The sequence below is a fragment of the Sminthopsis crassicaudata genome, chromosome 4, assembly GCF_048593235.1.
Source record: "Sminthopsis crassicaudata isolate SCR6 chromosome 4, ASM4859323v1, whole genome shotgun sequence".
Taxonomy (NCBI): Eukaryota; Metazoa; Chordata; class Mammalia; order Dasyuromorphia; family Dasyuridae; genus Sminthopsis; species Sminthopsis crassicaudata.
This window is the reverse complement of record NC_133620.1, coordinates 414,010,804-414,025,848: the sequence shown is the minus strand read 5'-3', so window position 1 is coordinate 414,025,848 and position 15,045 is coordinate 414,010,804. Positions and strand designations below refer to the sequence as shown.

The window sequence follows — 15,045 nt, the reverse complement described above, 5'->3', positions numbered from 1 at the left end:
ACAACATAGCATAACAACTTAATGATCTACAATAGAAGGAGCAAAATGTCAAAGATTGGTAAGTTCACTTGATTTCACTGAATAATAACAAAAAATAAAAATGACACAAATAATAAAAGCTACTATTTACACAGGGTTTTTTAATTTTAAAAAGTGATTTTCATTTCATTTGAGCCTCACAACTACTGCATGAAATTAGATGCTATTATTATCCAATTTACAGATGAGGAAACTGAGGAAGACAGAGAAGTTAAGTGACTTTCCTAAGTTTGCATTACTAGTAACTGAAAGGATGAAATAAGGTAACATTGGCATTGTGTTTATTTTTTACCATAAAATGCTAAAAAGAAAAAAAAGTTCATTATAATTTCAATTTCAGAAGCATTCTGAAACTTGTATTTCTAAAGATGCTCATAATTTAAAGTGGGATACATTAAGCTGGGGAAAAAATTAAAATCTCTTTCATTTGAATATGAAATAACCTATGCAAGCTGAATGGACCATCTGGGACAACAATTTCCCAAAGCTACAATGAACAATAATCTCATCATTTTAAAGAAAATCCAGTTTCATACTCTAAAGACAAAGAATGCCCTTAAGTTTTGGATAGTGACACTTTAATATGTCATATTTTACATAAACTTGCAAATCAGATAATCTTCTCACTATACCATACATTTGGATTCAAAATTACAAGGTCTATCCTAACATCCAGTTTTCCTAGAAAAAAAGCTTGATAAACAATACAGCTTTCAAGGGATTATACAAAACAGCTGCCTGGGGCACATTTATATTCTATAAATACTTTAAGTATAGTCAAGGGATTCCAGGGAGCCTTTTGTAAAAAAGGCCATCCAAAGTATGCCTCAACAATCTACATAAAAGACTCATTAATAGAATAGATAAGAAAAGGGCCAAATGATGTAAACAGGTACAAACCAAGAAAGACTAAGAGAGTACCTACAGAGTTACTTTAATCATCATGAAATACCAGCATATTGATAAGGGAATGAGTAAAGGGGAAAGTAGAAATCACAGGATCATAAATTTCAGATCAAAAGGAATATGAAAGTTTATCTAGCCCAATTGTATCACTTTACAAAAGAATAGATTCTGGGACAGAGATTAAGAGACTTGCACACACAGATTCTACCCAGAGCTGGGTTCTGAACTCAAATCCTATGACTTGGACCAAATCCCAAAACCTTGATTTACCGTGTTTCCCCGATAATAAGACACTGTCTTATTATTTTTTTGGGACTAAAAAACACCAGAGGGCTTATTTTCAGGGGAGGGCTTATTTTATCCTCCATCATGCCCCTTTTATCCTCCATCATGCCCATTTTAGCCTCCATCATGCCCCTTTTAGCCTCCATCATGCCCCCTGAGTGCTTATTTTATTCTCCATCGCTTACTGAACTTACCGAGTTTTTAGATGGTCCTGTCTCAGCTCTACTCCGCGGCGCTGCTCTCAGTAGCGCCAGCAAGCAAATCACCAGGGAAGAAGAGGATGACGTGCTCACTGCTGCAGCTCTGATTGGATGCAGCTCGGAGCGCGACGTGCGTTTCACCCGGGAGGGGAGGGCGGCGCTGCTTACTGAAGGTACCGCTACGCAGCATATAGCGCAGGGGATCACCATGATGACCGTTTTCATAGTAAGTTCGATAGGGCTTATTTTCGGGGGAGGGCTTATTTTAGCGGAATATTAAAGAGTATGTGGGTGTCTTATTTTCAGGATAGGTCTTATTATCGGGGAAACACGGTATATCTCATCAGAATTTTATCCCATTCAAGAACTTATTTTTGAGCCATTTCTTGTCTATAAGACACACTTCACCATTGTTGTTTTCAGGTCCAACTTCTCAACAATGATATAGAGTAATTTGCCATTTACTTCTCCAACTTTTTACCATTACTATTCTTATGTCTTTTAAACAGAACATTAAGCATATTCCTAACCAGTATACTACTAGAAAAATGTTCTCTGAGAAAACCCTATTTATGATAATACATTCATATAAAACCAATCAATATTTGATGATTAATACATTTTCAGGATTCTTTACTTTACAAAAAATACTAAAAGTACTCTTAAAATAGCTAGTTTACCAATGCATATAAAATGATTCCATTTGAAATATTATAATAATTTATTACCATCAGGAACAAAAAAGTGAGAGCCACTTATAAAATGTTTTTTCTGACTGATATAAGTGGTTTCTTTCTCTGTCCTTATATGTCTGTTGTGCAAAATATTATGCTTCCACTGAATAGGTGTAAAAAGGGAAAAGTTAAACTCAGAGAGATTAGGTGTTCCTACCTAGGTAGAATAAGGCAGAATTCCAAATTATGTACTATGTCCAGAAATTACTTCCCAAGAGCAGGAGTGAAAGTGAATGAGAAGACATTGAAACATTCTTTTTCTTAACTCCAATTTGAAAGACTTTTTTATGCTTCTGCCATAATACAGTATATCCCTCTAAGTCTTACTAGTGCAGTTTTAAGCTTTAGTAATTTCAAACCACAGTAAGATACTTGCTACACCCTGTAATATTATTTTTTCCTTCTGCACATTGACACATCTTAGTCTCCAACTTAATCCTACTTCCCACACATACACCCTTTGAGAAGAAGGACCAAATCACTGCATCTTCTACAATGCCAACATAGTGCTTTATACATTTTATATTCTCCACAAATATTTGCTCAATTGACCTGGCATTAGTGAAAAGATTCACTTAATTTCTCCTTATAAAAACAGAAGACTATGTTTTTTTTTTCTATCCAAAAAAATTGGAATGGAGCATATCTTAACTTCCAAAGAAGGAAAAATTTTTAAAATAGAAAACAGGTTAAAAAAAAAAATGGTAGGAAAAGGAATAAAACACATATCCAAGAATTCATATATGTCTTTCTGTGATTGGGTCCCGTGAGTCAGTAATTCAAAGAATTATTAGAATATATGGCTATTTCTATCTGGAAATTCAAGGTTCATTATATCTCATTTCTTCTAACTCAAATTCATTGGATCATGGAGTAAGAGTTAGAAAAGACTTCAGAGGCTATCTAATTCAATAGCCTCATTTTATGAAAGAGAAAGTGGAAATTTAGGAAGGTAACTAACTTGCCCAAGATAGCATAATTTAAATCTAAATGCTTAGGTTAAGCTGTCACCATGATATCTTGTAAAAATGTGAGGAATACAAAGGCAAAAATGCAACAATCTCAGTGCTCAAGAAATTTACACAGCAAAGGCAAAAAAGGTAGATAGGAAGGGCAATGTTCATAGATAAGAAAAATACAAAATTGTGTTTGTGTGGGTAATGTGGGACTGGTAAAGAGGAAAGAGTAGTACTAATAATTGGGGATATGAGAAAAGTATAGACTGAATCTTGGGGGATAATATAGGGAAAGAGAACATTCTGAATGCAGTAGATAGCCTAAAGGGGGGGGGAAAAAGAGGTTGGAGATGGCACATGTACATTTAACAAGTAATTTAGTTTGGTTAGAAGCCAAGAGTTTATGAGCCAGTTAATATGAATTAATCTACAAAGAAACTAAGGAATTTAAAGGCCAAAGTAGTTTCTGTTTTATCTTAGAGGCGGTAGGGAATTATGGGAATTTTGCAGAGAGAGATATGGTCAAATCTAACTTTCAGGAATACTATTTAGCCCTTGTGGGGAGGATAAACTGAAGACAGAAAGATCTGAAGCAGGAAAATCTGAAGCCCAAGAGAAAGGTGATGAGAGCCAAAAATAGACTAGGAACTATTTAATTAGAGAGGATAGGTAAAGGAGAGATGTTGTGGGGGAAATGAAGGCACTAGGATACTTTTCAATCCATGGAATACCAGGTTTTAATTTTAATAACTGGGGGTAGTTAGGTGGCGCAGTGGATAGAGCACCAGCCCTGAATTCAGGAGGACCCGAGTTCAAATGTGGTCTCAGACACGTAACACTTCCTAGCTGTGTGACCCTGGGCAAGTCACTTAAAGACCCCAGCCTCAGGGAAAAAAAAAAGTCTTAATAACCTATCATCTGAATCTAAAGCTCAGGTTTTCATTTCTTTTTGTCATCTAGCTTTCTTTGGCAATATAGATAGTACTACTTATTAATAATCAGGAGGTATAAAATAGATGTCTGTACACATAGAGATAGTGAAATATGTTTATAGATCAGGACTTAGATTTGCAAAAGACTAAGTTTTTGTTTTTTTGAAATTCTAATTTTAAAATGAATATCCCCCAAAAGAAAATGTATCATAAACCAAGAGAAAGATTAAGGTCAGTAGGTTTACATACCCTTTTCTTCCTTGTAAATTCTATGAGATATTTTGTCTATTAAGTTTATCTCCTGGCTAAATGTTCCCACATAGTCATTCATTTCATTGAACTCATCTGGGCGGTTTTTAACTCCTCTCACTGAGGATGCTACAGCTCTGACTGTCTGCCCCATCCTAGTAAGCAATCCAGGACCTTGTTTCTTATGCGAAGAGAGCTCCTAAAAATAAAACAAAATAATGAAAGTGAAATAGGTAACAGTCATAGTAGTAGTGTAAATTTCAAGAGTTAAAACACATATAAACACAATGGAAGAAAAAAAAAGAGGTTATAAAAATAATGGTACACAGCTTATAATACAAAATACAGCATTTGGGGTGGATTACAGCTTGCTGCAGAAAGATGAATTTAAATGTTTCTAGGTCTTTCTCTGGTTTTCATTTTTTTTTTTAACTGCTCAATTCCACTTTAAATAATTGCAGAAAAACATATTAGCCATGAATAGTTGAAAAACAAGAGAAGATGATAAAAGAAAATATTTTATATGAGCATTATGTGTCTGTGTCTAGACCTGACTTCATTGATATACAGAGCTCTTAATATGAAAGATTTAATCACTGCAGGACACCAACTGTCTTTTATAATGTGCAATAAAAAAATAAATTACAAATGACAGCCATACCTTAAAAAAAAAAAAAAAAAAAAAAAAGATGATCTGCATCATTTCTCTGTTTTGAATCCATTCTGATTTTAAATTAGGAATTGACACCATTTCTCTGTTTTAATTCCATTCTGATTTTAAATTAGGAATTGACACAGCCTCTAATTGGTCACTATAATGGATATTTAATGAGTTGTTGCTAATAGAATATGGTTTGTCTTTGAACATTACAGTAATTCTAATTGCAACACAACATTTTTCCCATTACAATACAGAGCCAAAGAGTAAAGGGCATCATCAAGGAATTCTCTGAAAGGAAGAAAAGATGGGCTGGTCATATAGCAAGACAGAGAGATTAGAAGTGATCAATGACAGTGTTGCAGAGATAACCTCATGATATCAAAAGAAGGCAAGCAAGACCCCCAGTGCATTGGCTGTTCAACCCCCTCCTCCCTCTCCTCCATGGCAAACAAAGAGCAATATCATACGATGGCATGGTGATCTTCCTCATTGGGCAGAACTTGCAAATCAATCAGATCAGAGATCCATTTCAATACATTAGCAAGATATCAAAGCATCTACTAATTGATAATACTAAAGGTGGGTAACTGTGGACTTGGGGAGCAGAAGAACAAGTCAAATGATACTCAGATATATGGTATCACAAACACTTTCCCAAGACCCTTTTGGTTTCATACCTTATTGGTTTCATATACTATTCATGTCCTGAATAATGTTTGGGACATAAAGATTATTTAACAAATGATTATTGAATAAATGTTGAATGAATCTGAAGGGCTGAGAAATAATAAGAAATAACTTGAATCATAAGGAGCAGTGTTTGAAGCAGAATATGGGTCAAATATGAGTTGAAGAGACAGTTAAAAATAAGAATAGATTCTGAAAACCAGGAGACTGACTGTATAATCCATGGATAATAGGCAATTTTAGTCATTGCCTTAAAAATAGAGAAGATAAAGGAATGATAAATCATAATTGATTTTTTAAAACTATTCCCCAAGTTCTACTTATCCCTCCCTTTCTTATGGAAATAGCTGACTCAAACCATGCTTTCTTTTTATAGTCAAAGTTTCCAAAGTATAATGGATCTCCATAAACATTTAACCCATGGCTACTTAGGAATACCTTCTAAAAACATTTATAATGAATAGCAGCACAATCCTTCACTGAAGGCTTCTTTACTCCATCACTGTTCAAGGAGGTCCATTTTTCTTTCACTTGTGGACCATTTCAACTTCAAAAGAGGAATTATTTACCAAAAAATCATGTCTCTGCAAGTTCTACCCATTGTCCATAGTTTGGCCTACAGCAACTAAGCAGAATAATTTTAAATTCCCCTCCTTTCAAATTCTCAAAGACAATTATTTTATCCCTTCTAAATTTTGTCCTCTTCAGACTAAACATCCATAGTTCACATCAAATAATCTTTATAAATCATGACTTCAATGATCCCATTCATCCTGTTTGCTGTCCTCTGAACTATGTTTCCTAAAATTTGGGGGCTGGAATTAAATACTCTTGAATGTTCTGATGAAAAAAAATCATCTTCTTTCCAGTTCTGGACATTATGGTAGCTAGACGGTGTAATGAATACAGCACTGGGTTTGGAATCAGGAAGACATCTTCATGAGCTCAAATCTGAACTCAGATATTAGCTGTGTGATTGTGGGCAAGTCACTTAACCCTGTATGTCTCAGTTTCCCCATTTGTAAAATGAGTTAAAGGAGTAAATGGCAACCTACCCCATTACCTTTTCTAAGAAAACCCCAAAATGAAGTGACAAAGAATTGGTTACAATTGAAATGACTGAACAATGACAACAATAAATATCTTTTTACAAACCACTAGTTTTGGGATTGCCATTATCATACTATTGACTCATACCGAGCTTACAATCTACTTAAACTTCCTATCTTAAACTATGTTTAGCTCAGCAGCCACCATTCTTACCTGTATAAATCATTTAGAACTCATTATCAAATTACTTATGCTTTTTCTATTACTCATTTATTGATGTGTTTAACATTATTTTTTTTTCTTGAGTATATAGAAAATAACTGAATGATATAATAAAGAATTGTGAGAAAATGGTGGTAAACTATGATTGAGAACCCTCACAAATGCCCCAAATGAAGTTCTTTTTTTTTTTTCCCTGAGGCTGGGGTTAAGTGGCTTGCCCAGGGTCACCCAGCTAGGAAGTGTTAAGTGTCTAAGACCAGATTTGGACTCAGGTCCTCCTGACTTCAAGGCTGGTGCTCTATCCACTGCGCCACCTAGCTGCCCCCCCAAATGAAATTCTAAAAATACATTAGAAGGAATAGTAATTAATAAGGATTATACAAAAAAAGTTCCAGAATCCTGCAAAAGCATGGAACAATGAGAATCTAGAGTTGATGGAAAGCCAAATGTTAAGCCATCTGCTCCCATAGCTAGAGCAAAGCTCAGCATAGGCAGTTTCAGGAATATAATTCCTGATGATGGAATGGAATAGCACTAACTGGCCATAACAAGGATTAGATTTATGACCGTGGTCTTATTAGCACCAAATTCTCCTGTCAGCTTTCCTTTTGAAAAGTGTTTTAATATCACTTTCCAAACTATGAATCACCATTTTCCTGTGAATCTCTGTGCTGGCAGCCTTATAGAGTAGAACACCTGGTTTGGGTTCTGAGTTCTATATCTTTAATGGGAGAAAGATAACTGCTACTTTGGAAAGATAAGATAGTATTCAATAACTCATTGTTTCATCAAGTTCAACTCTTTATGACCTCATTTGGGGTTTTCTTGACAAAGATAATGGAGTAGTTTACCACTTCTTATTCTAGCTCATTTGACAAATGAGAAAACTGAGGCAAAAAGGGCAAAATGTCTTGTCCAGGGTTATACAATTAGTATGTGTCTAAAGCCAAATTTGAACTCAGGCCCTCCAAATTCCAGGAATAGTGCTCCATTCACTGAACTATCCCCAAAACCCATTACTGGTATCTAAATTATTTTCTCAGATAATTTTTTCCAAACAAGAAGTCATAGAAGTATCATTTATTGTATTCTTCACAGGCAAAGTAAAAAAGTATCTAGCTTGTTATTCCTGAGGTGAAGATGACCAAGGTTTGCAATGTGACCATGCAAAAATCATGTGATATCCCTGAACCTGTGTTTCCTCACCTTCAAATAGAAATTATAATATAATATATAAAAGGCTGTCATTTAGAGATTTTTTTTACTACCTATATTAAAAAAATACTCAAAGAAGAGGTCCAGGGTTTGAACTGAGACTCTGCCATCTACTAACAACCAAATTAACCTTAGGTAAGTAATATAAACTCCTCTAATATAGAGGAGAATGTTGGAGCAACATCAGATAAAGGTCTGATATCTAAGAAACAGAGAACTAATATAAAAATCGAGGTATAGAGTTTTGTCCTAATAGAAAGATATGCAAAGGATTTGAATAGAGGATTGCCACAAAGAATTACAAATTTATTGACAACCACATGCAAGAATTACTAATATTGAAAAGACTGCAGTTGAAATGATGGAGATTTCAGCTAACCTGTAAAAAGCTAATAATAAAATGGGAAATCAGTACTGGAGTGAGTTGCAGAAATAAAGATAAACTAAGGATCTTAGTTTCTACAAAGCTGTAGAAAGACAGAAATGCTAAAGAATTGTTTGTGAAGTTCTGAACTGGTCCAATCATTCTTTAGGACAAGACTAGGTATATATGCTCCTTAAAAGGAACAAAGAAAGAAAGAACCCTTATATTATAGCAGTGTTTTTTTGTATCAGCAAAGAATTGGAAACAAAGTAGTTGCCTATCTATTAGAAAATGGCAAATAAGTTGTGGTATATTAGTGTAACAATAATGGATATTATTATGACAAAAGAAATAGTGAACATGATGAATACAAAGATATATGGTAGTAAGAATTGTATAAATTGATACATAAATATATAGAATCAGGAAAATAAACTATATACAATGATCACAGCAATGCAAATGGAAAACAAACAAACAAAAAGCAAATGACTGGGCAGTTAAATGGTTCAGCAGATAGAGGACTGGCCCTAAAGTAAGGAGGTCTTCAATTCAAATCCAGTCCCAGACATTTAACTCTTCCTAGCTGTGTGACCTTAGGCAAGTCACTTAATCCCAATTGTCTTGCCGAAAGAAAGAAAGAAAGAAAGAAAGAAAGAAAGAAAGAAAGAAAGAAAGAAAGAAAGAAAGAAAGAAAGAAAGAAAGAAAGAAAGAAAGAAAGAAAGAAAGAAAGAAAGAAAGAAAGAAAGAAAATGAAGACTGTGAATTAGAATGACCAAGCTTTTGTAAGAAAGATGGGATAGTTGGGATATTATAGGAATGTAATTTTGCATATAATGGTTTGATTAGTTAAGGTTTTATTTTTAATAAACTCTTTTTCAAAAAGGATGTATCCCAAAAGAAGTTGGAGAGGGACAAGTTGAAGAAGGTCCATAATATATAAAGATAACTTTTCTCCCCAAATAATGATTGGACTAGATGAGTTCTGAAGTACCTTCTCCTTTTACATCTTTGATACTATGATTTAAATGACAGAAGAACTCCTTGACCAGACAACACATATCCATTAGTGCTTAAGAATGATTTGTTTGCATGACTTTTGTTTACTGTTTGAAGCACAACATATGACTACAGGCCAGTTTCTTCAGTAACAGTGTCTGAGACAATTTCTAAGGGTGCAATATAGATCAGGAGTTAGGCTATGATATTATGGCCTAACCAATAACAGGCATAAAAATATATAAAAACCTCACTTTCAGGAAATAAAGTATGTAATCCTTTATCCAATTCATTTGTTGTTTTAAAATTAATTTTAAAAATATAGCAAAACCTATAAACAAGATGATAATTCACTCTTTTATAGAATTTTAAGAATATCTCACATCAATCCTGTGATAGACAATCCAATTACTAACACAATATCACAGATGAAGAAATTAAAGATTTGAGATGGTAAATGACAAGCCCAAGGTCACACAGTTAGTAAGTGCCTAAGGCAAGATCATCTAATTAAATTTGAATGTCTAAGAATTGAAAATTGTAGGTAGTCCCCTGGAGGAAAAAGTATAGTTTGGTTGTCTTTCAAAAAGATACAAGGTGTCCAGGAGAACTGATACATGCCATCACATTCTTATTCTGCAGAATGCCAAGAAAGAAAAGAATTTTTTAAAGCCCTGAATATTTATTCAACACAGGCAAAGAACAACCTGAATTTTTAAAAATCATCTTCAAAGAGAGAAAGAGGATTGTATGTGGGAGGAAATACATGATTACAAATAAAACAAAAACCCTAAGGTTTTTTGATACTTTAGAATTAATATAGGTTCCCTATCTAAAGACCATTTACTTATGTTAAAAACTTCATCTTCATTCATTCAATAGAGAACAATGCTTCCTGGAGAAAAAATTTAGTAAAATTATAAGAGCAAAGTCAATATAATATTGGAATGTATGAAAATTATAAAACTGTAAAATCAAAGATTTTTTTTTACCCAGGCTTGTGCAGTAAGAAACACTTTGAAGTCTTCATTAAAAGTTAAAGTTGGATGATCAGCAATTCGATTTAAGAATTTATGTAGTGCCTTTCTTCGTGTCTCAATGAAGTCATCATTAAACCGTTCCACCATGCCTTTCATTATGAATTTTTCTGGCAATGGCTAAGGAAACAAAGCATAACAATATTACACCAAGTAGATGATGGTAGAAGATGTTCCAAAAGCCTTAGTGATGTAAAAGCTTAAGCTTGTACAACTCTAAGAGACTTTACTATCTATTTAGTTGTAATCTCCTCATTCTGTAGAAAATTTAAAAAAAGAGAGAGATCCAGAGAGTTTAAGTAGTGAAATGAGGCAATGTGGTACAATGGATAGAGTGCTGTATTTTGGGTCAGAAAGATTCAAATACAGCTTCTGATGGTTACTTAGCTAAATGATCCTGAGTAAGTCATTTAACTATGCTTAAGCCTCAGTTTCCTCATTCACAGAGTGAAAATTGGATTAGATTGTTTCTAATATCCCCTCCATTTCTAAATTTATAATTATATGATCCTAACTAACCTTACAATCACATAATGTCTATTTATATTTTTATCCCTGGGACCTGACATATAGTAGGTATTTAATGACTGACTGAAGTAGAAAATCTGGGATTTGAATCCAGGATGATTTGATGAACTTGATGGTGCAGCTGTCTATAGAAAAAAAAAATCTTTTAAAAATGATTTAATGGTATAGTTTGAAGTAGAAAGGAATAACACAGTAAAATGTTAAAAAAAAAAATAAGCATTTCAATGAAGTCTTGATTTTTTTTCAAAGGCAAAAGCATTTTCAAAACAAAATCAGGCAATTTTTCAACACCTAAAATGAAGTTTTAGAAATATTAAACTTTTTTTTTTTTTTTTTTTTAAGTATACAGAGGAAACTATGAATTCATCTATGTGGGCAATTCCTATTGTGGAAAATTCTTCAATGTAAATTGGCAACCTATCTGTAACCTATAGCCCTAATGATTTGATGGATCACTGGAGGCCTAAATGATTTCATCATTTAGCATCACACAGCAGGACTTGAAGCCAATCTTAACTTCATAGTCATTCCTCTATCCACTATGCCAGAGGTATTAAACTCATGGCTGGTGGCCCCTGGAAAACTCCTGAGCTTAAAGGGAACCAGATTAAAATAAACTTGGGAAGGGTTTAAAATATATAAAAATGCAACAAATCATAGGTAATGTTAATTTATGATTTTCTAAGTTATTATGTAGCATATAGGAATCCAGTTTCCAAATATTGGCAAGTTAAAAATAGTTACTACAGTCTAAAAAACTGACACACTTACAGGAATAATGAGAGTGGGATGCGCTTCTTCAAGTTTTCCCTTTAACCAAAGGAAATCTTGATAACGTCTTCTTACTTCAAATTCACTGGAATCAAATTCACCACGAGATGTCTGAAGAAAAAAAAAAAGAATAAATAACTCAAGATGGATGATGTTTATTAGTTAGGATATGCTGGAATAAATCTGAGCCTGGAAAAAAAATTAACAAATATTAATTATTTTATGTTTGTCAGCTTGTATATTATTTTGATGCAGTGAAATATCTGCTCACATAGCAGATGAAACAAAGCAAGTTGGATATCATTCCTGAGAAAAAGCAAGCATCTAACAAATCCCTTTAGCTTTGAAAATCAAAACTGAAAAAACTGTTTTATAACAGCCATCTGCCAACCATAAAATGTTATAAAATCATTATTTTGTGCATGTTTTTCCTTCTAACATATACATATGCTCTGAATATAATGTCTAAAATTACTGCCATTCACCAACTAATTAAAAATCAAAATTGGAAGAACATCTTTTTTGTTTTCCATTTTATTACAGTCTAGTGAAGACTCTGACCTTAATTGCAAAGAAACATTTCCTAGAAATTTGCTCAAATCTTTCCTACAATGTGCTGAGAGTACATGAAAACTCTGGCATGTTCCATACTGATCCAACCATCACTTAATTCAACTAATTTTTTTTGACTCAACAAGAAAAATTCACTATTGTTTTCAGGGTTTTTTTTTTTTTTTAAACTGAGATATGAATTTGTCTCTTAAAAAAATTAAAGACATTAAGGCAAATATTTTCACAAAAAAAGGAAGTGTCAATTTAGAGTTTCTGGCAAGACAATAAAAATAAAGATGAACCCAAGCCAAGCAGAAACAAAGATTCTCTAATTAAAAAATGAGAAGATAATATTTATCATGCCTCCCAAGAGCTCATTTGCATGTTCTTATTCTTTCTCTCTCTCTCTCTCTCTCTCTCTCTCTCTCTCTCTCTCTCTCTCTCTCTCTCTCTCTCTCTCTCTCTCTCTCTCTCTCTCCATATATCTCCCCCACACACAATAATCTTCTTGAAAAAGTTTTGTAGGTAGTATTTCCTCCCTCTAATTGTACTGAAATTTCAGGGAAAAGATTTTATGACAGTAATGTCATTGTTGAAATTTTTTTTCTGTAGGAGTACTGTGGGATGAAACATTGTTAAATTCCTTAAAAACAATTTAGAATGTACATTTCACACATTGGAAATGTCTATCACATATAATGATTAAATCTACAATTTGCTACAAGTTACAAAATGCAGAATTAATTGTCATAAAGTGAGGATCAGAAAGCTATTCTTTGAAATATCTTTGAAAATCACTGTTTCAAATAATATAGTCAAGATATTTCCTTTGCAATGCATTAAAAGGGAATAATGTCATCTGATTTCAAAAACTTAATCTTTACAAAATGTTGCAAAACTTTCACTGTTCACAGAAATTGCTCAAGTATTAAAAAATAAGGAATTACTTTATGTGTATATAGTATATGTGTGTGTGTGTGTGTGTGTATGTGTATGGAACACTGTTAAGTAATTTAATAACATGTATGCTTGATGGAGCCTATACTTCTTCCGCAGTTTCCAATCCTGAGAATGAAAATTTAAATTATGTAGTTCCAAGTCCTACAGAAACAGACAATAAAAATAATCCTTTTATTTTTATTTATTCTGAAAGCTTAATTTTATATTTGATGTTTCTCTTATATGCCGATTTCATTCTATATAATATTATAATTATTTGTATGGATCTCATCTCCTCTATTGGTTTTATGCTCTTTTGAATTCAAGGGGTGTATATCTTTCCTAAAATTTAATGTAGTGAATTATAGAAAGTAATCACTTAATAAACTGCTTTTAAATTGGAATGACGTGTATTTTTATTTTACAATTCAAAAGGGTAGCTAGGTAGTGCTTTAAATAAAGTACTAGAGTTGGAGCCAGGAAAATTCATTTTTCTGAGTTTAAATCTGATCAGAAACTTATATGACCCTGGGCAAGTAACAGAATCCTGTTTGCATCAGTTTTCTCAGCTATAAAAATGATCTAGAGAAGGAAACAATAAGCCTCACCTGTATCTTTGCTAAAAAAAGTCAAATGGGGTCATGAAGAGTTAGATGTGTTTGAAAAACAACTGAATATCAATAAAATAGTTTAACATATTTAAATGTGATTTTACAAATACTGTATCTAAAAGGTAAAAAAAAAAAAAAAAAAGGAGATAAAAATAAGACAAGAAAAAACTTTCTAACAATGGTGATTTTTAAAAAGTGGAATAGGCTGCCTTGGAAGATTCCCCCTCATTGAAAGTCTTTGAGCAAAGGCAGAATGACTACTTGTCAAGTATATTGTGATGGTTCTTTTTAGAATACAGATTGGACCAGATGAATAACTGAGGTCCCTTTCAACTCTGATTCAGTTATTCCATAATAAAAAATGATTGGGTCAGAGAAATGTTTCTGTTCTCTGGGACTGGGTTTTATGCTGTGTGGAATCACTATTTTCTGTGCTTATATCTATTCCATGCAAAGGTGTTAACAAGTAGATAGCAACAAATCCTGACCCAAAAAATTAGTATTTTTCAATTGAGTCAGTGTCATGGTCAGTCTTTCTAAAGTAGGGAAAGAAGGTCTCAGCCCTATCCCCATGAAGAAGTTTGACAGCTGGGTTGTGAATAAAGGGCTTTCCAGACACACAGATAACTAAAAGTTCACAGTAGGACATCTCCAGCTTATAAAGGAGTTATGATCTAAAAGTTCTTTATGAACAAGATCATAGATTAAGACCAGGAAAAGACTTCAGAAGCTATTCAGTTCATGCCCCTCATTTCACTTATAGCATAGTTAGACCAGAACGTACCATGAAACATGACTGAAGTTGAGCTGTTAGCACATACTATGTGGTGTGGCTCAGTGCTATTGGGAAGATGTAACAGGCAGGGGCTATGCCAAAGAATATTAGCCACTGAAATAAGAGAAGCCACATAAAAAGAAGAAACCAATTTCCTCCTCTTTTCCATTTTTTAACGTCAGAAGCTTGGAGTCTTTGTACATACCTTTAGCCTACACAACAGAAAGTACACTTCAACTCATCAAATCTCTGACTGCCTCTTCTGCTTTCTGTCTCTTTCCAAGAACACAGAGGATCAAACAGTGATCCTAAAATGATATTTCTAACTTTGG

The 15,045-nt window shown here is 33.4% G+C and overlaps 1 protein-coding gene across 2 annotated transcripts in view; it reads right to left on the bottom strand.

Moving 5' to 3' along the window:
• Nucleotides 1-15,045, bottom strand: part of SNX7 (sorting nexin 7) — a 135,447-nt gene that overhangs the window by 94,118 nt on the left and 26,284 nt on the right. For both annotated transcript variants that reach the window (XM_074262761.1, XM_074262760.1), the window contains exons 3-5: nucleotides 11,837-11,947; nucleotides 10,493-10,657; nucleotides 4,302-4,500 (exon numbers count right to left, since the gene is read on the bottom strand). In XM_074262761.1, the coding sequence (XP_074118862.1) occupies nucleotides 4,302-4,500; nucleotides 10,493-10,657; nucleotides 11,837-11,947 (475 nt within the window). The remainder of the gene's footprint in view (nucleotides 1-4,301; nucleotides 4,501-10,492; nucleotides 10,658-11,836; nucleotides 11,948-15,045) is intronic.